The sequence below is a fragment of the Scyliorhinus torazame genome, chromosome 29 (genome assembly GCF_047496885.1).
Source record: "Scyliorhinus torazame isolate Kashiwa2021f chromosome 29, sScyTor2.1, whole genome shotgun sequence".
In the NCBI taxonomy this organism is placed as follows: Eukaryota; Metazoa; Chordata; class Chondrichthyes; order Carcharhiniformes; family Scyliorhinidae; genus Scyliorhinus; species Scyliorhinus torazame.
In genome coordinates, this window is record NC_092735.1 from 14,348,936 (window position 1) to 14,372,240 (window position 23,305).

Consider the following 23,305-nt stretch of genomic DNA (forward strand, 5'->3'; position numbering starts at 1 on the left):
AGGGAGCACACCGGGGCTGCATTGTTCCAGCCGACACACTGACTGCATATTCTGTCCCTTTCTCCCTCTGTTTCCTGCTTAATTTCATTTTTTTAATTTTTAAAAAATTTAGAGTACCCAATTATTTTTTCCCAATTAAGGGGCAACTTAGCGCGGCCAATCCACCTCCCCAGCACATTTTTGGGTTGTGAGGGCGAAACCCACGCAAACACGGGGAGAATGTGCAAACCCCACACGGACAGTGACCCAGAGCCAGGATCGAACCTGGGACCTCGGCGCCGTGAGGCCGCAGTGCTAACCCACTGCGTCACCGTGCTGCCCCTCTGGATTTCCATTTTATCAGAAATTCTCGCCCAGCATTCTTTCCAATTCTAGGGCGGGAAGGTTTAGTATCATCAAAGTAAATAATCATCTTTCGAGGTACATCTCTCGAGACTGGAACTTCAGGCCTTAGCTTCTTCCGATGAGCATCTGATTATGGGCCAATACTATGGGTGGGAGGGTGGTATTTAGTCAGGAGCCAACATCACCCTCTGCTGAATGAGCCCAACAGATCAAACCAAGTGACCTGAAACTTTAACCTTAGTAATTTGAAAATTGGTAGACTCTGTTGCCATGGACGGAGCCAAGTTTGTAACGTGTAAGTCGATTGGGGAGAGTGGACAGGAATGGGGGGAACGGTAAACCATATCCGGTAGAGGTATGTGGCTGTAGAATCAGGAGGGAGGAGGGTCAGTGGGTGGATGAAACGATGCATTCTCCTCAGTCCTGAAGTTCTGCGTAGAAATGACTTGGAATTCACCATAGAGTCAGATTCAAGTTTACTAGGCTGAGAGGTTCAGTCAGGACAGAGAGAAGAAATTCGCACACAGATATTGGTTAATTAAATGGAGGAGATTGGTTGATTTTAGATTACTCTGCCGAGCGACAATTAGGTGGAGAACTGATATTGATGCAGTTTGATAAGGTGGAAATGAGGCAACTCCTCAGTTTCATAAGGAAACCACCAGGTACAATCTGGTGGACATGCCAGCAGCCTGTTTTTATAAAATCATTTAGGGGATGAAGGGGTTGCTGGTTTGACCAGCATTTATTACCCATCTCTAATTGCCCTTCAAATGGTTTTGGTGAGCTGCCTTCTTGAACTGCTGCAGTTCCTGTAGTGTAGATGCACCCACTGTGCTGTTAGGGAGCGAGTACCAGGATGCCGCGACTGTGAAGGAACGGCCAATATATTTCCAAGTTGGGATGATGAGTGACTCTCACTCACACACCCAGCCCTCCCTCACACACACACACCTCTCTCACACACACAGACAGCCCTCTCTCACACACACTCAGACCTCTCTCTCACACACACAGCCCTCTCTCACACACACACACCTCTCTCACACACACAGACAGCCCTCTCTCACACACACTCAGACCTCTCTCTCACACACTCAGCCCTCTCTCACACACCCAGCCCTCTCTCACACACAGCCCTCTCTCACACACGCAGCCCTCTCTCACACACACAGACAGCCCTCTCTCACACACACCCACCTCTCTCACACACACAGACAGCCCTCTCTCTCACACACACTCAGCCCTCTCTCTCACACACAGACAGCCCTCTCTCTCTCACATACAGACCTCTCTCTCACACACTCAATCCTCTCTCACACACTCAGCCCTCTCACACACTCAGCCCTCTCACACACACAGCCCTCTCTCACACACAGCCCTCTCTCACACACAGCCCTCTCTCACACACAGCCCTCTCTCTCACACACAGCCCTCTCTCTCACACACAGCCCTCTCTCTCACACACAGCCCTCTCTCACACACAGCCCTCTCTCTCACACACAGCCCTCTCTCTCACACACAGCCCTCTCTCTCACACACAGCCCTCTCTCTCACACACAGCCCTCTCTCTCACACACAGCCCTCTCTCTCACACACAGCCCTCTCTCTCACACACAGCCCTCTCTCTCACACACAGCCCTCTCTCTCACACACAGCCCTCTCACACACAGCCCTCTCTCTCACACACAGCCCTCTCTCTCACACACAGCCCTCTCTCTCACACACAGCCCTCTCTCTCACACACAGCCCTCTCTCTCACACACAGCCCTCTCTCACACACACAGCCCTCTCTCACACACACAGACAGCCCTCTCTCACACACACACACCTCTCACACACAGACAGCCCTCTCTCACACACACTCAGCCCTCTCTCTCACACACAGACAGCCCTCTCTCACACACACTCAGCCCTCTCTCTCACACACACAGCCCTCTCTCACATACAGACCTCTCTCTCACACACTCAGCCCTCTCTCTCTCACACACAGCCCTCTCTCACATACAGACCTCTCTCACACACACTCAGCCCTCTCTCTCACACACAGACAGCCCTCTCTCTCACACACAGACAGCCCTCTCTCACACACACAGACAGCCCTCTCTCTCTCTCACATACAGACCTCTCTCTCACACACTCCGCCCTCTCTCTCACACACTCCGCCCTCTCTCTCACACACTCCGCCCTCTCTCTCACACACTCAGCCCTCTCTCTCACACACTCAGCCCTCTCTCTCACACACTCAGCCCTCTCTCTCACACACTCAGCCCTCTCACACACACACACAGCCCTCTCTCACACACACAGACAGCCCTCTCTTACACACAGACATCCCTCTCACACACACACAGCCCTCTCTCTCACACACACAACCCTCTCTCACACACACACAGCCCTCTCACACACACACACAGCCCTCTCACACACACACACAGCCCTCTCACACACACACACAGCCCTCTCACACACACACACAGCCCTCTCACACACACACACAGCCCTCTCACACACACACACAGCCCTCTCTCACACACACTCAGCCCTCTCTCACACACAGACAGACCTCTCTCACACACACACATCCCACTCTCACACACACAGACAGACCTCTCTCACACACACAGCCCTCTCTCACACACACACAGCCCTCTCTCAAACACACACAGCCCTCTCACACACACACACAGCCCTCTCTCTCACACACCCAGCCCCCTCTCTCTCACACACTTGGCCCTCTCTCTCTCACACACCCCGCCCTCTCTCTCACATACAGACCTCTCTCTCACACACTCAGCCCGCTCTCACACACAAAGAACAAGAACAAAGAAATGTACAGCACATGAACAGGCCCTTCGGCCCTCCAAGCCCGTGCCGACCATGCTGCCCGACTAAACTACAATCTTCTACACTTCCTGAGTCCGTATCCCTCTATTCCCATCCTATTCATGTATTTGTCAAGATGCCCCTTGAATGTCACTATCATCCCTGCTTCCACCACCTCCTCCGGTAGCAAGTTCCAGGCACCCACTACCCTCTGCGTAAAAAACTTGCCTCGTACATCTACTCTAAACCTTGCCCCTCGCACCTTAAACCTATGCCCCCTAGTAATTGACCCCTCTACCCCGGGGAAAAGCCTCTGACTATCCACTGTCTATGCCCCTCATAATTTTGTAGACCTCTATCAGGTCGCCCCTCAACCTCCTTCGTTCCAGTGAGAACAAACCGAGTTTATTCAACCGCTCCTCATAGCTAATGCCCTCCATACCAGGCAACATTCTGGTAAATCTCTTCTGCACCCTCTCTAAAGCCTCCACATCCTTCTGGTAGTGTGGCGACCAGAATTGAACACTATACTCCAAGTGTGGCCTAACTAAGGTTCTATACAGCTGCAACATGACTTGCCAATTCTTATACTCAATGCCCCGGCCAATGAAGGCAAGCATGCCGTATGCCTTCTTGACTACCTTCTCCACCTGCGTTGCCCCTTTCAGTGACCTGTGGACCTGTACTCCTAGATCTCTCTGACTTTCAATACTTTTGAGGGTTCTACCATTCACTGTATATTCCCTACCTGCATTAGACCTTCCAAAATGCATTACCTCACATTTGTCCGGATTAAACCCCATCTTCCATCTCTCCGCCTAAGTCTCCAAACAATCTAAATCCTGCTGTATCCTCTGACAGTCCTCATCGCTATCCGCAATTCCACCAACCTTTGTGTCGTCTGCAAACTTACTAATCAGACCAGTTACATTTTCTTCCAAATCATTTATATATACTACAAACAGCAAAGGTCCCAGCACTGAACCCTGTGGAACACCACTGGTTACAGCCCTCCAATTAGAAAAGCATCCTTCCATTGCTACTCTCTGCCTTCTATGACCTAGCCAGTTCTGTATCCACCTTGCCAGCTCACCCCTGATCCCGTGTGACTTCACCTTTTGTACTAGTCTACCATGAGGGACCTTGTCAAAGGCCTTACTGAAGTCCATATAGACAACATCCACTGCCCTACCTGCATCACTCATCTTAGTGACCTCCTCGAAAAACTCTTATCAAGTTAGTGAGACACGACCTCCCCTTCACAAAACCATGCTGCCTCTCACTAATACGTCCATTTGCTTCCAAATGGGAGTAGATCCTGTCTCGAAGAATTCTCTCCAGTAATTTCCCTACCACTGAAGTAAGGCTCACCGGCCTGTAGTTCCCTGGATTATCCTTGCTACCCTTCTTAAACAGAGGAACAACATTGGCTATTCTCCAGTCCTCCGGGACATCCCCTGAAGACAGTGAGGATCCAAAGATTTCTGTCAAGGCCTCAGCAATTTCCTCTCCAGCCTCCTTCAGTATTCTGGGGTAGATCCCATCAGGCCCTGGGGACTTACCTACCTTAATATTTTTTAAGACACCCAACACCTCGTCTTTTTGGATCTCAATGTGACCCAGGCTATCTACACACCCTTCTCCAGACTCAACATCTACCAATTTCTTCTCTTTGGTGAATACTGATGCAAAGTATTCATTTAGTACCTCACCCATTTCCTCTGGCTCCACACATAGATTCCCTTGCCTATTCTTCAGTGGGCCAACCCTTTCCCTGGCTACCCTCTTGCTTTTTATGTACGTGTAAAAAGCCTTGGGATTTTCCTTAACCCTATTTGCCAATGACTTTTCGTGACCCCTTCTAGCCCTCCTGACTCCTTGCTTAAGTTCCTTCCTACTTTCCTTATATTCCACGCAGGCTTTGTCTGTTCCCAGCCTTTTAGCCCTGACAAATGCCTCCTTTTTCTTTTTGACGAGGCCTACAATATCTCTCGTTATCCAAGGTTCCCGAAAATTGCCGTATTTATCCTTCTTCCTCACAGGAACATGCCGGTCCTGAATTCCTTTCAACTGACACTTGAAAGCGTCCCACATGTCAGATGTTGATTTGCCCTCAAACATCCGCCCCCAATCTATGTTCTTCAGTTCCCGCCTAATATTGTTATAATTAGCCTTCCCCCAATTTAGCACATTCATCCTAGGACCACTCTTATCCTTGTCCACCAGTACTTTAAAACTTACTGAATTGTGGTCACTGTTACTGAAATGCTGCCCTACTGAAACATCTACCACCTGGCTGGGCTCATTCCCCAATACCAGGTCCAGTACCGCCCCTTCCCTAGTTGGACTGTCTACATATTGTTTTAAGAAGCCCTCCTGGATGCTCCTTACAAACTCTGCCCTGTCTAAGCCCCTGGCACTAAGTGAGTCCCAGTCAATATTGGGGAAGTTGAAGTCTCCCATCACCACAACCCTGTTGTTTTTACTCTTTTCCAAAATCTGTCTACCTATCTGCTCCTCTATCTCCCGCTGGCTGTTGGGAGGCCTGTAGTAAACCCCCAACATTGTGACTGCACCCTTCTTATTCCTGATCTCTACCCATATACCCTCACTGCCCTCTGAGGTGTCCTCCCGCAGTACAAAGAACAAAGAAAGAACAAAGAAATGTACAGCACAGGAACAGGCCCTTCGGCCCTCCAAGCCCGTGCCGACCATACTGCCCGACTAAACTACAATCTTCTACACTTCCTGGGTCCGTATCCTTCTATTCCCATCCTATTCATATATTTGTCAAGATGCCCCTTAAATGTCCCCATCGTCCCTGCTTCCACTACCTCCTCCGGTAGTGAGTTCCAGGCACCCACTACCCTCTGCGTAAAAAACTTGCCTCGTACATCTACTCTAAACTTTGCCCCTCTCACCTTAAACCTATGCCCCCTAGTAATTGACCCCTCTACCCTGGGGAAAAGCCTCTGACTATCCACTCTGTCTATGCCCCTCATAATTTTGTATACCTCTATCAGGTCGCCCCTCAACCTCCTTCGTTCCAGTGAGAACAAACCGAGTTTATTCAATCGCTCCTCATAGCTTATGCCCTCCATACCAGGCAACATTCTGGTAAATCTCTTCTGCACCCTCTCTAAAGCCTCCACATCCTTCTGGTAGTGTGGCGACCAGAATTGAACACTATACTCCAAGTGTGGCCTAACTAAGGTTCTATACAGCTGCACTAAGGTTCTATACAGCTGCACTAAGGTTCTATACAGCTGCATAGCTGCTTTGATATTCTCCCTAACCAGTAGCGCAACTCCGCCTCCCCTTTTACATCCCCCTCTATCCCGCCTGAAACATCTAAATCCTGGAACGTTTAGCTGCCAATCCTGCCCTTCCCTCATCCAGGTCTCTGTAATGGCAACAACATCATAGTTCCAAGTACTAATCCAGGCTCTAAGTTCATCTGCCTTACCCGTAATTCTTCTTGCATTAAAACATATGCACGTCAGGCCACCAGACCCGCTGTGTTCAGCAACTACTTCTCCCTGTCTGCTCTGCCTCAGAGCCCCACTGTCCCTATTCCCTAGTTCTCCCTCAATGCTCTCACCTTCTGACCTATTGCTCCCGTGCCCACCCCCCTGCCATACTAGTTTAAACCCTCCCGTGTGACACTAGCAAACCTCGCGGCCAGGATATTTATGCCTCTCCGGCCCTCTCTCTCACACACTCAGCCCTCTCACACACTCAGCCCTCTCTCTCACATACAGACCTCTCTCACACACACGCAGCCCTCTCTCTCACACACTCAGCCCTCTCTCTCACACACTCAGCCCTCTCTCTCTCACATACAGACCTCTCTCTCACACACTCACCCCTCTCACACACACTCAGCCCTCTCTCTCACACACTCAGACCTCTCTCTCACACACACTCAGCCCTCTCTCACACACACTCAGCCCTCTCTCTCACACACACTCAGCCCTCTCTCTCACACACACTCAGCCCTCTCTCTCACACACACTCAGCCCTCTCTCTCACACACACTCAGCCCTCTCACACACACAGACCTCTCTCGTACACACACTCAGCCCTCTCTCACACACACACAGCCCTCTCTCTCTCACACACTCAGCCCTCTCTCTCACACACTCAGCCCTCTCTCTCACACACACTCAGCCCTCTCACACACACAGACCTCTCTCGTACACACACTCAGCCCTCTCTCACACACACAGACCTCTCTCTCACATACACACAGCCCTCTCTCTCACATACACACAGCCCTGTCTCACACACTCAGCCCTCTCTCACACACACTCAGCCCTCTCTCTCACACACACACAGCCCTCTCACACACACACAGACCTCTCTCATACACACACTCAACCCTCTCTCTCACACACACTCAGCCCTCTCTCTCTCACACACTCAGCCCTCTCTCCCTCGCACACTCAGCCCTCTCTCTCACATACAGACCTCTCTCTCACACACTCAGCCCACTCTCTCTCACACACTCAGCCCTCTCTCACACACTCAGCCCTCTCTCTCTCACACACTCAGCCCTCTCTCTCACACACACTCAGCCCTCTCTCACACACACTCAGCCCTCTCTCACATACAGACCTCTCTCTCACACACTCAGCCCACTCTCTCTCACACACTCAGCCCTCTCTCTCACACACACTCAGCCCTCTCTCTCACACACACTCAGCCCTCTCTCTCACACACGCTCAGCCCTCTCTCACACACACTCAGCCCTCTCTCACACACACTCAGCCCTCTCTCTCTCACATACAGACCTCTCTCTCACACACTCAGCCCACTCTCTCTCACACACTCAGCCCTCTCTCTCACACACACTCAGCCCTCTCTCTCACACACACTCAGCCCTCTCTCTCACACAATCCGCCCTCTCTCTCTCACATACAGACCTCTCTCTCACACACTCAGCCCTCTCTCACACACTCAGCCCTCTCTCTCTCTCACACTCAGCCCTCTCTCTCTCACACACTCCGCCCTCTCTCACACACTCGGCCGTCTCTCACAGACAGACCTCTCACACACAAACCTCTCTCATACACACACAAACCTCTCTCATACACACACTCAGCCCTCTCTCACACACTCTGCCCTCTCTCTCTCACACTCAGCCCTCTCACAGTCACACAGCCCTCTCTCACACACTCAGCCCTCTCTCTCACACACTCAGCCCTCTCTCTTTCGCACACTCAGCCGTCTCTCACATACAGACCTCTCTCACACACACTCGGCCCTCTCTCTCATACACTCGGCCCTCTCTCTCACACACCCAGCCCTCTCTCTCACACACCCAGCCCTCTCTCTCACACACTCAGCCCTCTCTCTCTCACATACAGACCTCTCTCACACACACTCGGCCCTCTCTCTCAGACACCCAGCCCTCTCTCTCACACACCCAGCCCTCTCTCTCAGACACCCAGCCCTCTCTCTCAGACACCCAGCCCTCTCTCTCAGACACCCAGCCCTCTCTCTCAGACACCCAGCCCTCTCTCTCAGACACCCAGCCCTCTCTCTCACACACACTCAGCCCTCTCTCACACACACTCAGCCCTCTCTCACACACACTCAGCCCTCTCTCTCACACACTCAGCCCTCTCTCTCACACACCCAGCCCCCTCTCTCACACACCCAGCCCTCTCTCTCACACACACCCAGCCCTCTCTCACACTTAACCCCCTCTCTCTCACACTCAACCCCCTCTCTCACACACTCAGCCCACTCTCTTTCACACTCAGCCCTCTCTCACACACCCAGCCCTCCGCACCCCCCCCTTGCGCACACAGCCCTCTCTCGCGCACAAGCCCTCTCGCGCACAAGCCCTCTCTCGCGCACACAGCCCTCTCTCGCGCACACACCCCTCTCAAGCACACGCCTCTCTCTCACGCGCACACCCCTCTCTCGCGCACACAGTCCACTCTCACGCACACACCTGCTTTCAGATGCCTATTTGACTTCCCTGAGTATACTTTGCATGTTTAAACCCGCGATCGTCGGTCATATGGCGACCACCAGCTTCATGGTCCCCCGGAGATCTATCACGGACACCCAGGGGTCCGCAGATCCCAGTTTGGGAACCCGTGTATTTATTGTAGGAAATTAATTGCAGTGCAGGCGAGTGTGAAGGCCATCCGCTTTGGAGCAAAAAAAGATGAAAACAGGGGATTTTGTTATTGGTAAAAAGCTGGACCGAGGATCCAATGGACTTGGGAGTCCATGCAGACTGATCATCGTAAGGTATATAGGAGCAGAATTAGACCATTTGGCCCATCAAGTCTGCTCCACCATTCGATCATGGCTGATCTCACCCTGGCTTTAACTCCACCGTCCTACCCGTTCTCCATAATCCTCCAACCCATTACCAGTTAAAATCCTGTCCACCTCCTCCATAAATCTACTCAATGTCTCAGCATCCACCATGATCTCGGGTAGCAAATTCTATAGATTCACAACCCTTTGGGAGAAGTAGTTTCTCCTCAACTCAGTTTTAAATTAGCTGCCTCTTATCCTAAGACTATGATCCCTTGTTTTAGAATGTCCCATAAGAGGAAGCTTCCGCTCCATGTCTACTTTATCCATACCTTTTATCATTTGTATAGCTTAATTTGATCTCCCCTCATTCCTCTAAACTGTAGAGAGTACAGGCCCAAACTGCTTAATCTCTCTTCATACGACAAACCCCTCGTCTCTGGAATCAATCAAGTGAACCTGCTCTGAACTGCCTCCAATGCCACAACATCTTTCCTCAGATAAGGGGACCAGAACTGTGCACAATACTCCAGGTGCGGTCTCAATGCCTTGTATAGTTGCAGCAACACTTCCTTACCTTTATGCTCTATTCCTTTAGCTATAAATGCCAACATTCCATTCGCTTTCTTTATTATCTGCTGTACCTGCTCCTTTTCTGTGACTCATGCACGAGAACGCCCAGATCCCTTTGCAACGGAGCTCCCCGAAGTCTCTTCCCATTTTGATAATAAGTTGCCTTCCCATTTTTCCGACCAAAATGCATGACCTCGCACTTATCCACGTTGTATTCCTTCTGCCACATTTTGGCCCCACTCTCCATATCTATCTATATCCATTTGTAAGGTTCTTATTTCCTCATTGCAACTTACTGTCCCACATATTTTTGTCTGCAAATTTGGCTATAGAACCTTTTATCCCTGTATCCAAGTCATTTATGTATATTGTAAATAGCTGGGGCCCAAGGACCGAGTTCCTGTGGCACCCGATGAGTTACATCTTGTCATCCAGAAAAAGACCCATTTACATAGATGATTTGTAGTTGGGGACCAAGGGCAATGTGTCCACGTTTGCAGACGACACTAAGATGAGTGGTAAAGCAAAAAGTGCAGAGGATACTGGAAGTCTGCAGAGGGATTTGGATAGGCTAAGTGAATGGGCTAGGGTCTGGCAGATGGAATACAATGTTGACAAATGTGAGGTTATCCATTTTGGTAGGAATAACAGCATAAGGGATTATTATTTAAATTATAAAATATTAAAACATGCTGCTGTGCAGAGAGACCTGGGTGTGCTAGTGCATGAGTCGCAAAAAGTTGCTTTACAGGTGCAACAGGTGATTAAGAAGGCAAATGGAACTTTGTCCTTCTTTGCTAGAGGGATGGAGTTTAAGACTCGGGAGGTTATGCTGCAATTGTATAAGGTGTTAGTGAGGCCACACCTGGAGTATTGTGTTCAGTTTTGGTCTCCTTAGGGGTTGGATTACGAGGAGAGGTTGAGTAGACTGGGACCGTACTCGTTGGAATTTAGAAGGATGAGGGGGGATCTTATAGAAACATATAAAATTATGAAGGGGATCGGATAGATGTGGGCAGGTTGTTTCCACTGGCGGGTGAAAGCAGAACTAGGGGGCATAGCCTCAAAATAAGGGGAAGTAGATTCAGGACTGAGTTTAGGAGGAACTTCTTCACCCAAAGAGTTGTGAATCTATGGAATTCCTTGCCCAGTGAAGCAGTAGAGGCTCCTTCATTAAATGTTTTTAAGATAAAGATAGATAGTTTTTTGAAGAATAAAGGGATTAAGGGTTATGGTGTTCGGGCTGGAAAGTGGAGCTGAGTCCATAAAAGATCAGCCATGATCTCATTGAATGGTGGAGCAGGCTCGAGGGGCCAGATGGCCTACTCCTGCTCCTAGTTCTTATGTTCTTATCCCGATTCTCTGTCTTCTGTCTGTCAGCCAGTCTTCTATCCAAGCTAATAAATTACCCCATATCCCATGTGATCTAATCTTCTGTGCGTCACCTTATCAAATGCCTTCCGGAAGTCTAGATATACTACATCTGCAGGATCCTCATTATCCACTTTGCTTGTTCCAACTTGGAAGAACTCCAGCAAGTTAGTCAAACATGATTTGCCCTTAGTAAAACCATGCTGACTCTGATGGATTGTGTTTTGACTTTCCAAATGCCCTGATATTACTTCCTTGATAATTGATTCCAACAATTTTCCAACAACAGATGTTAAACTGTAATTTCCCACATTCTGTCTCCCTTTTTGAATAAGGGCGTTACGTTAGCATTTTCCCAATCCACTGGAACCTTTCCTGTGTCCAGGGAATTTTGGAATATTATAACCAAAGGATCCACTATCTCTGCTGCTACTTCCTTCAATACCCTAAGATATAGGCCATCAGGGGCAGCACAGCGGCACAGTGGTTAGCACTGCTGCCTCACGGCGCTAAGGTACCAGGTTCGATCCCGGCTCTGGGCCACTGTCCGTGTGGAGTTTGCACATTCTCCCCGTGTTTGCGTGGGTTTCGCTCCCACAACCCAAAGATGTACAGGCTAGGTGGATTGGCCACACTAAATTACTCCTTAATTGGAAAAAATAAATTGGGTACTCTAAATTTATTTTTAAAAAAAGATGTAGGCCATCAGGCCCTGGGACTTGTCCGTCCTCAATCCCAAGAATTTGTTGAGTACTGTTTCCCTATTGATGCTAATTGTTCCAAGTTCCACCCTTTCTGTGACCTCTGAATTGCCTGTTCCTACAGGAATGGTATTTGTGTCCTCCACTGTGAAAACTGAGGCAAAGCATTGATTCAGCATCTTTGCCATTTCTGTGTTCCTCACTATTAACTCACCAGTTTCATCTTCCAAGGGACCAGCATTCACCATGGTGACTCTCCCCTTTTATGTACTTAGACGTTTTTGCTATCTTTTTTGATATTCCGCACTGGTTTTTTTTTTGTAATTTACTTTAGCTTTGTTAATTACTTTTTTAGTTTCCCTTTGTTTATGTTTGAAACTTTCCCAATCTTCCAGCCTCCACTGGCCTTTGCAACATGGTATACCTTAGCTTTTGTCTTTTTATTGTCCCTGACCTCCTTGTTTGCCATGGATGGTTTTTTTATCCCTCGTACCGTCTTTCTTTCAAACTGGGATATATTTTAGTTGTGAGGAATTGAGTATCTCCTTAAACAACTGCTCCTGCTCATCAGCTGTCCTACCTTTTAGCCTTCCTGCCCACTCTATTCGGGCCAAATCTGTCCTCATGCCGATGTAATAACCTTGTTTAATTCCAGAACACAAGTGTGGGACTCCCCTTTCTCGCCCCCAAACTGAATCTTGAATTCTACCATACTATGGTGACTACTCCCTAATGGATCCTTAACTATGAGGTCATTAATTAATCCCTCCTCATTACAGAATACTAAATCGAGAGTAGCCTCCTCCCTGGTTAGTTCCCAACATACTGTTCCAAGAAACAATCTCTAATGCATTCAATGAAATCTGCGTCCAAGCTACCCTTGCTAATTTGATTCTTCCAGTCTATGTGCATATTCCAATCACCCATGAATATTGCCGTACCTTTCTTACAAGCCCCTAGTATTTCCTGGTTTGCACTGTGCCGCACTGCAGAACTACTGTTTGGGGACCTATAGATTACTCCTACCAGGGACTTTTTCCCTTTGCTATTTCTTATTTCTACCCAGACTGATTCCACATCTTGCTCTCCAGTGCTTGCATCATTTTTCATTCCAGCTCTGATCCCTTCCCTCACCAGCAGGACTACGCCACCTCCTTCTCCTTTCAGTCTATCTTTCCGAAATACTGCGTACCCTTGGATATTCAACTCCCAGACCTGGTCTCCTTGTAACCATGTTTCAGTAATCGCTACCAAACCATACCCTTTTCTTTCTGTTTATGCCATTAACTCATTAAGTTTGTTCTGAATGCTTTGAGCATTTAGATACAAAGCTTTTAAATGTGCTCCACTGTTAAATTGACCTACTTTTCGATAATTCCTTGGTGCATAAGGACATTCACCCGTTCTAAAGTTACTGTGGAAAGCCCCTAGTCGCCATATTCCGGCACCTGTTCGGGGAGGCCGGTACAGGAATTGAACCCGCACTGCTGGCGTTGTTCTGCAGTACAAGCAAGGTGTTTAGCCCACTGTGCTAAACTCAGCAGGCCTGGCAGCCTGTCCTGAGAAACAGAGTTAACATTTTGTGTTGAACATGACTCCTCTTCATATTCGACTTGAAACAGCGATTGATGCTAGGTCAATTGTTAATTTTAACTCTTTGCGGTTGGTAGGTTTTTGCCCATTGGACATATCAAACAATATGGGGGTTAGGTCCCAAATCAGCCATGGTCTCATTGAATAACAGAATGGTCTCATGGGACTATCTGCCCTCCTCCTGGTCAAAGTCACGTGGGGTGGATTGGGAGGGCCCATCACACCCAGGGACGTCTACCTCAGATTGGGTCAAGACTTTTCGGAAAGGAAGGACTTGGAGGAGCTGCTACTTGAGTGGCCTTTTCCCCGTCAGGGTCCCGGCTGGTTGTGAGCCTTCCAGTGTCAATTTGTGGATCGAGCTTTTGTGGAGAAACTGAATGAAGTGGAGTGGGAGATTTTGGGGTTGGAGAATAAATAGTCACAGCACTGATGGGGAAAGTTAATTGTGCCTTGAATCAGTTCATAGCATTACTCCAACTTTCTGTACTCGTGATTCTGTAGGTGGTGTTTGTGTCAGCTCCATAGAAAGTGGATCTTCAACCTAACTAATGTACAGTCTGTATTTTTGCTGGCCATCACAGTCAGTGTGGGCGTCAGGTTGTCAGCTCTGCACGTATAGCTAGCTCTCTCGCCTCTTGAATCAGAAGGTTGTGGGTTCAAATCCCACGCCAGATACCTGAGCTCAAATCCAGGTTGACCACGTCTCATGCGATACTGGGGAAATGCTGCATTGTCAGGGATGCAATCTTTCAGATGAGATGAGACAAGATCCCCATCTACCCTGTCCAGTGGGCACTAACGGTCCTCTGGCACCATTTCAGTTCTCCCAGGTGCCCTGTCACCATTTATCCCTCCACCAACATCAGTAAAGCAGATTATGATTAACTCACTGCGAAATTTTGCTCTCAGTAATTTGGCTGCCACACTTCCCACATTTCAACAGTGGCACAGTTCAAAGGCACTTTTGGCTACAAAGCACTTATGGGTGTCTGAAGGTTTGGAATATTGCTGTTTAAACGCTGTCATAGATTTACCTAGCAACAGCAATAATACAAATCTAACAAGACAGAATAGGATGTAACCCACCAGCAACAGGTAGAAATCTGCCTAGCAACAGCAGTAGCCAGCATTCAAAAGACTGGATGAGATGCGTCTTTCCCAGTAACGAGATTAGCAGGCATCATAAATAGAAATCAGATGCGAATCGCCTATTAGTAGAAACAACTGGACGATTGGGGAATCCGGGAGGTATACACATGGCAATTCCTGAAGTCATGGAATTTGACAGAGACAGGCAGCCAAATATATAGAATGAAAGGGGAGACACGGTATAATTGCCAGCCCCCTCAGAAGCAGGGAGGCCAGTTTACATCTAGCAGCCTGGAAACTAGTTTTACATCCACAGCTGTGAGTGCCAGTTCCCCCAATTTTCTGTCTTGAACCTACTGATGTTATCTGCAAGGGTATCCTAACTTGGAACACTGGTACATGAGGGTGTATAGTTTAGTTTTTGGAATGGTGTGAGGAGTTAAATGATACCCCAATGATAATAAGCAGCCTCGTCATCATGTAACAATTATTAAAGTAGGAAGAAAAGACAAATACACGTGAACGGGTCTATCTACTCTAAGGTAATTAAGTATATGAATTGCTAAACACAGGCAGTTTATGTAGAACATACCTCTTGTTCCAAAAATGTTTTAAAAACTTAATTTAGAATATCCAATTATTTTTTTCCAATTAAGGGGCAATTTAGCATGGCCAATCCACCTAAACTGCACATCTTTGGGTTGTGGGGGTGAAACCCACGCAGACATGGGGAGAATGTGCAAACTCCACACGAACAGTGACCCAGGGCCAGGGTTGAACCCGGGTCCTCAGCACCATAGGCAGCAGTGCTAATCACTGAGTCACCGTGCCGCCCTCCCTTGTTCCAAAATATATCCCTGAACTCCTCAAAATTTTCCCCCAAAACATTCTCCCCGTGTTTGCGTGGGTTTCGCCCCCGCAACCCAAAAATGTGCAAGCTAGGTGGATTGGCCATGCTAAATTGCCCCTTAATTGGAAAAAATGAATTGGGTACTCTAAATTAAATTTTAAGAATTCCACAAAAAACTTCCAAAGTAAATAGTTAAATAAGTCAAAACCAGCTTATAGTTACCACTAGATGTAAAGCTGGCCCTCTCGGCTGTTAGATGTTAAAACTAACCTCCAGGGAGCTGCTTGTAACTGGCCTCACTGCTTCTGAGGGGACTGGCAATTATACCGTGTCTCCCCTTTGATCCTGCATTCTGTGTATTTGGCTGCCTGTCTCTATTAAATTGCCAGACTCTAGAAATGACTGTGTACATACCTCCCTGATCTCCCAATTCGTCCATTTGTTTCTACTAATAGGTGATTCACTCCGATTCTATCTTATGATGCATGCTAATCTCATTACCGGAAAAGACGCATCTCATCTGGCCTACTGAATGCTGGCGACTGCTGTTGCTAGGCAGATTTCCACCTGTTGCTGGACGGGTTGCATCCTTTTCTGGCTTGTTAGGTTTGTGTTACTGCTGTTGCTAGGCAGACCCATGACAATGCCAAGTCTTTCTTTAATTTCCTCAGCCTGTGCAGTGCTGAGCTGCTACTTTGCTTCATGTAATAACTGGAATGTTTTCATTTTGCGTTCACAGAAAAGACCTGTTACGCCTGTGCTGACTCAACCTTTGGGAATGCGAATCAATGTGGTGAATGACCAGAGCCCTGGCCAGGTGAGAATTCGCTGGCATTACCTCAGCACTGCAGATTCAGAAAGGGAGTGTCAATAACTACTTACCTGTAGTCTGTCCAACGACATTTCAATATATGTAAAACTAGGAAATAGATAATCTCAAGATTGTCCTTGTATAAACTGCATCTGGGAAGTTTTTGTTAGCGGGCCTGTGGAGTCCGTGGGCCGCGTGTATGTAGGCTGCAATCGTTTCCACGCCCTTTTCAGTTTTGTTCAGAATTTGCTTTTGAATTTTTGATTGCATTTCAGTCCCGCACTCCTGATCTTTGGCCACCCGATGCGGGAGGGCAGGGAGGTAGGAGGACCTCTGCAAATAGCCGCTCCAGGGCCTGGCCAAGTTGGCCATTAACAGTTCCAGGTAGCGGGCGGGTGAGGGGATCGTCCGACCCGACTGCCTCCCTTCCACAGTTGTGTTCGCGGCTGAGTGTCCGCGGAGGCGGGGGGGGGGAAGCACGCGGTGTCCATCGACACGCCGGAGGCCGTTCGTGGTCATGGACATCACAGAGTCTGCGGTACTTTATTGCCGCCAACACTCACATTTTAATTTGATTTTTGTAAGTTTGCTTTGTGATTTGGTTCTTTGGCAACAGTACCTATTTATTTGAACTTTTGTTAATTTGCCCTCCTTTTAATTGATTTATTGGTTCACTCAAAGGAATATAAACTGCACCTCCTTAAACCTGCAGGTGGGGTAACTGGAGGTAGTGTTTTAAGCAGGTGGGTGCAAATCCATCGCTATAGCATTGTGATATCATGCTCTGGCACAGATCCAGCAGTTTTCAATGCTGGAGTAAAGTAAAGTCACCACAGTCCCAAATGACCAAAGGCTGCTTTCCCCTTTGAGGGGGGAGAGCTGACTGGTTGCGATTTAACCTGAGGATCACCACACCTCAGGCGAGGGGCAAGGTTGAGAAGGCGAGGCCTTCATGCCGGTATGGGGATTGAACCCACGCTGCTGTTGGCCTCGCTCTGCAACACAAACCAGCTGTTCAGCCAGGGGGGATCTCCGAGAGACTTATAAAATTCTAACAGGACTGGACAGGGTAGATGCAGGGAAGATGTTACCAATAATAGGTGTGTCCAGAACCAGGGGTCACAGCCTGAGGATTCAGGGTAAACCATTTCGGACAGAGATAAGGAGACATGTCTTCACACAAAGAGTGGTGAGCCTGTGGAATTCATTACCACAGGAAGCAGTTGATGCTAAAACTTTGAATATATTCAAGAGGCGGCTGGATATAGCACTTGGGGAGAATGGGATCAAAGGCTATGGGGAGAAAGCAGGATTAGGCTATTGAGTTGGATGATCAGCCAGTGATAAATGGCGGAGCAGGCTCGAAGGGCCATAAGGCCTCCTCCTGCTCCTATCTTCTATGTATGTATCATGGTACAATACTGGTGGGTGTGGATCCATCACTGTATGGCAGTGGATCCCATCCTTTGTTACGTATTGGCACACTTTTATGCAACAAAATTTTGAGGCACACCCATTTTCTCCAACTGAACTCCCCAATCGTAAAAGCCGTTTATCTCTAAAACCTCCTAATAACATGTCAAGCCGCCATTTAATACAATTTTCATTAGTTTAAGAAGTTAACAATGAAAACCGTACCACCATTTGCATGGCAAATACAATATCGGAAGCCTATTTCTCCTTTTCTCAACTTTATTGGTTCTTGTTCGTTGCTCTGGGCTGGAACTTTCCGCCACAAGATCATCCGGACGGGACGCGGACCATGTAACGGTTCATTGACCTCGGTCGGGAATTTCCTGTCGCCGGCAGGCGAGGCCGAAGAATTCCATCCCCTTATTCTTCCCTTCCTGGTGGGTGCATGTCCATCACTATAACACGGTGGCACAGCACTAGTGGGTGCAGATCATCACTGTAACACTGGGGTACAGCACTAGTGGGTACAGATCCATCACTATAACACTGGGATACAGCACTAGTGGGTGCAGATCCATCACTGTAACACTGGGGTACAGCACTAGTGGGTACAGATCCGTCACTATAACACTGGGGTACAGTACTAGTGGGTGCAGATCCATCACTAACACTGGGGTACAGCACTAGTGGGTACAGATCCATCACTATAACACTGGGGTACAGCACTAGTGGGTGCAGATCCATCACTGTAACACTGGGGTACAGCACTAGTGGGTACAGATCCATCACTATAACACTGGGGTACAGCACTAGTGGGTGCAGATCCATCACAATAACGCTGGGGTACAGCACTGGTGGGTGCAGATCCATCACTATAACGCTGGGGTACAGTACTGGTGGGTGCAGATCTATCACTATAACGCTGGGGTACAGCACTTGCGGGTGCAGATCCATCACTATAACACTGGGGTACAGTACTGGTGGGTGCAGATCCATCACTATAACACTGGGGTACAGTACTGGTGGGTGCAGCTCCATCACTGTAACACTGGGGTACAGCACTTGTGGGTGCAGATCCATCACTATAACACTGGGGTACAGCACTAGTGGGTGCAGATCCATCACTATAACACTGAGGTACAGCACTAGTGGGTGTAGATCCATCACTATAACACTGGGGTACAGCACTAGTGGGGGCAGATCCATCACTATAACGCTGGGGTACAGTACTGGTGGGTGCAGCTCCATCACTAACACTGGGGTACAGCACTTGTGGGTGCAGATCCATCACTATAACACTGGGGTACAGCACTAGTGGGTGCAGATGCATCACTATACCACTGGGGTACAGCACTAGTGGGTGCACATCCATCACTATAACAGTGGGGTACAGCACTAGTGGGTGCAGATCTATCACTATAACACTGAGGTACAGCACTAGTGGGTGCAGATCCATCACTATAACACTGGGGTACAGCACTAGTGGGTACAGATCCATCACTGTAACACGGGGGTACAGTACTGGTGGGTGCAGCTCCATCACTATAACACTGGGATACAGCACTAGTGGGTGCAGATCCATCACTATAACACTGGGGTACAGTACTGGTGGGTGCAGATCTATCACTATAACACTGTGGCACAGCACTAGTGGGTGCAGATCCATCACTATAACACTGGGGTACAGTACTGGTGGGTGCAGCTCCATCACTGTAACACTGGGGTACAGCACTTGCGGGTGCAGATCCATCACTATAACACTGGGGTACAGTACTGGTGGGTGCAGATCCATCACTATAACACTGGGGGACAGTACTGGTGGGTGCAACTCCATCACTGTAACACTGGGGTACAGCACTTGTGGGTGCAGATCCATCACTATAACACTGGGGTACAGCACTAGTGGGTGCAGATCCATCACTATAACACTGAGGTACAGCACTAGTGGGTGTAGATCCATCACTATAACACTGGGGTACAGCACTAGTGGGGGCAGATCCATCACTGTAACACTGGGGTACAGTACTGGTGGGTGCTGATCCATCACTGTAACACTGGGGTACAGCACTAGTTGGTGCAGATCCATCACTGTAACACTGGGGCACAGCACTAGTGGGTGCAGATCCATCACTATAACACTGGGGTACAGTACTGGTGGGTGCAGATCTATCACTATAACACTGTGGCACAGCACTAGTGGGTGCAGATCCATCACTATAACACGGGTACAGTACTGGTGGGTGCAGCGCCATCACTGTAACACTGGGGTACAGCACTTGCGGGTGCAGATCCATCACTATAACACTGGGGTACAGCAGTAGTGGGTGCAGATCCATCACTGTAACACTGGGGTACAGCACTAGTTGGTGCAGATCCATCACTGTAACACTGGGGCACAGCACTAGTGGGTGCAGATCCATCACTATAACACTGGGGTACAGTACTGGTGGGTGCAGATCTATCACTATAACACTGTGGCACAGCACTAGTGGGTGCAGATCCATCACTATAACACGGGTACAGTACTGGTGGGTGCAGCGCCATCACTGTAACACTGGGGTACAGCACTTGCGGGTGCAGATCCATCACTATAACACTGGGGTACAGCACTAGTGGGTGCAGATCCATCACTATAACACTGGGGTACAGTACTGGTGGGTGCAGATCCATCACTATAACACTGGGGTACAGTACTGGTGGGTGCAGCTCCATCACTGTAACACTGGGGTACAGCACTTGTGGGTGCAGATCCATCACTATAACACTGGGGTACAGCACTAGTGGGTGCAGATCCATCACTATAACACTGGGGTACAGCACTAGTGGGTGCAGATCCATCACTATAACACTGGGGTACAGTACTGGTGGGTGCAGATCCATCACTGTACACTGGGGTACAGCACTAGTGGGTGCAGATCCATCACTATACACTGGGGTATAGAACTAGTGGGTGCAGATCCATCACAATAACACTGGGTTACAGCACTAGTGGGTACAGATCCATCACTATTAACACTGAGGTACAGCACTAGTGGGTGCAGATCCATCACTATAACACTGGGGTACAGCACTAGTGGGGGCAGATCCATCACTGTAACACTGGGGTACAGTACTGGTGGGTGCTGATCCATCACTATAACACTGGGGTACAGCAGTAGTGGGTGCAGATCCATCACTTTAACACTGGGGTACAGCACTAGTTGGTGCAGATCCATCACTGTAACACTGGGGCACAGCACTAGTGGGTGCAGATCCATCACTATAACACTGGGGTACAGCACTAGTGGGTACAGATCCATCACTGGAACACTGGGGTACAGTACTGTTGGGTGCAGCTCCATCACTGTAACACTGGGGTACAGCACTTGTGGGTGCAAATGCATCACTATAACACTGGGGTACAGTACTGGTGGGTGCAGCTCCATCACTGTAACACTGGGGTACAGCACTTGCGGGTGCAGATCCATCACTATAACACTGGGGTACAGTACTGGTGGGTGCAGATCCATCACTATAACACTGGGGGACAGTACTGGTGGGTGCAACTCCATCACTGTAACACTGGGGTACAGCACTTGTGGGTGCAGATCCATCACTATAACACTGGGGTACAGCACTAGTGGGTGCAGATCCATCACTATAACACTGAGGTACAGCACTAGTGGGTGTAGATCCATCACTATAACACTGGGGTACAGCACTAGTGGGGGCAGATCCATCACTGTAACACTGGGGTACAGTACTGGTGGGTGCTGATCCATCACTGTAACACTGGGGTACAGCACTAGTTGGTGCAGATCCATCACTGTAACACTGGGGCACAGCACTAGTGGGTGCAGATCCATCACTATAACACTGGGGTACAGTACTGGTGGGTGCAGATCTATCACTATAACACTGTGGCACAGCACTAGTGGGTGCAGATCCATCACTATAACACGGGTACAGTACTGGTGGGTGCAGCGCCATCACTGTAACACTGGGGTACAGCACTTGCGGGTGCAGATCCATCACTATAACACTGGGGTACAGCAGTAGTGGGTGCAGATCCATCACTGTAACACTGGGGTACAGCACTAGTTGGTGCAGATCCATCACTGTAACACTGGGGCACAGCACTAGTGGGTGCAGATCCATCACTATAACACTGGGGTACAGTACTGGTGGGTGCAGATCTATCACTATAACACTGTGGCACAGCACTAGTGGGTGCAGATCCATCACTATAACACGGGTACAGTACTGGTGGGTGCAGCGCCATCACTGTAACACTGGGGTACAGCACTTGCGGGTGCAGATCCATCACTATAACACTGGGGTACAGCACTAGTGGGTGCAGATCCATCACTATAACACTGGGGTACAGTACTGGTGGGTGCAGATCCATCACTATAACACTGGGGTACAGTACTGGTGGGTGCAGCTCCATCACTGTAACACTGGGGTACAGCACTTGTGGGTGCAGATCCATCACTATAACACTGGGGTACAGCACTAGTGGGTGCAGATCCATCACTATAACACTGGGGTACAGCACTAGTGGGTGCAGATCCATCACTATAACACTGGGGTACAGTACTGGTGGGTGCAGATCCATCACTGTACACTGGGGTACAGCACTAGTGGGTGCAGATCCATCACTATACACTGGGGTATAGAACTAGTGGGTGCAGATCCATCACAATAACACTGGGTTACAGTACTAGTGGGTACAGATCCATCACTATAACACTGAGGTACAGCACTAGTGGGTGCAGATCCATCACTATAACACTGGGGTACAGCACTAGTGGGGGCAGATCCATCACTGTAACACTGGGGTACAGTACTGGTGGGTGCTGATCCATCACTATAACACTGGGGTACAGCAGTAGTGGGTGCAGATCCATCACTTTAACACTGGGGTACAGCACTAGTTGGTGCAGATCCATCACTGTAACACTGGGGCACAGCACTAGTGGGTGCAGATCCATCACTATAACACTGGGGTACAGCACTAGTGGGTACAGATCCATCACTGGAACACTGGGGTACAGTACTGTTGGGTGCAGCTCCATCACTGTAACACTGGGGTACAGCACTTGTGGGTGCAAATGCATCACTATAACACTGTGGTACAGCACTAGTGGGTGCAGATGCATCACCATACCACTGGGGTACAGCACTTGTGGGTGCAGCTCCATCACTATAACACTGGGGCACAGCACTAGTGGGTGCAGATCCATCACTATAACACTGGGGTACAGCACTAGTGGGTGCAGATCCATCACTGGAACACTGGGGTACAGGACTGGTGGGTGCAGATCCATCATCATAACACTGGGGTACAGCACTAGTGGGTGCAGATCCATCACTCTCACACTGTGGCACAGCATTAGTGGGTGCAGATCCATCACTTCACACTGGGTTGCAGCCCTAGTGGGTGCAGATCCATCACTATAACACTGGGGTACA

General features: G+C 48.9%; 1 protein-coding gene across 1 annotated transcript in view; it reads left to right on the plus strand.

Annotated features, from left to right (window-relative positions):
* The window catches only part of LOC140403875 (polymerase delta-interacting protein 3-like), a 79,836-nt gene that overhangs the window by 8,835 nt on the left and 47,696 nt on the right, over positions 1–23,305 (plus strand). Inside the window, exon 3 of the mRNA XM_072492089.1 lies at positions 16,367–16,444. Coding sequence (XP_072348190.1) covers positions 16,367–16,444 — 78 coding nt within the window. The remainder of the gene's footprint in view (positions 1–16,366; positions 16,445–23,305) is intronic.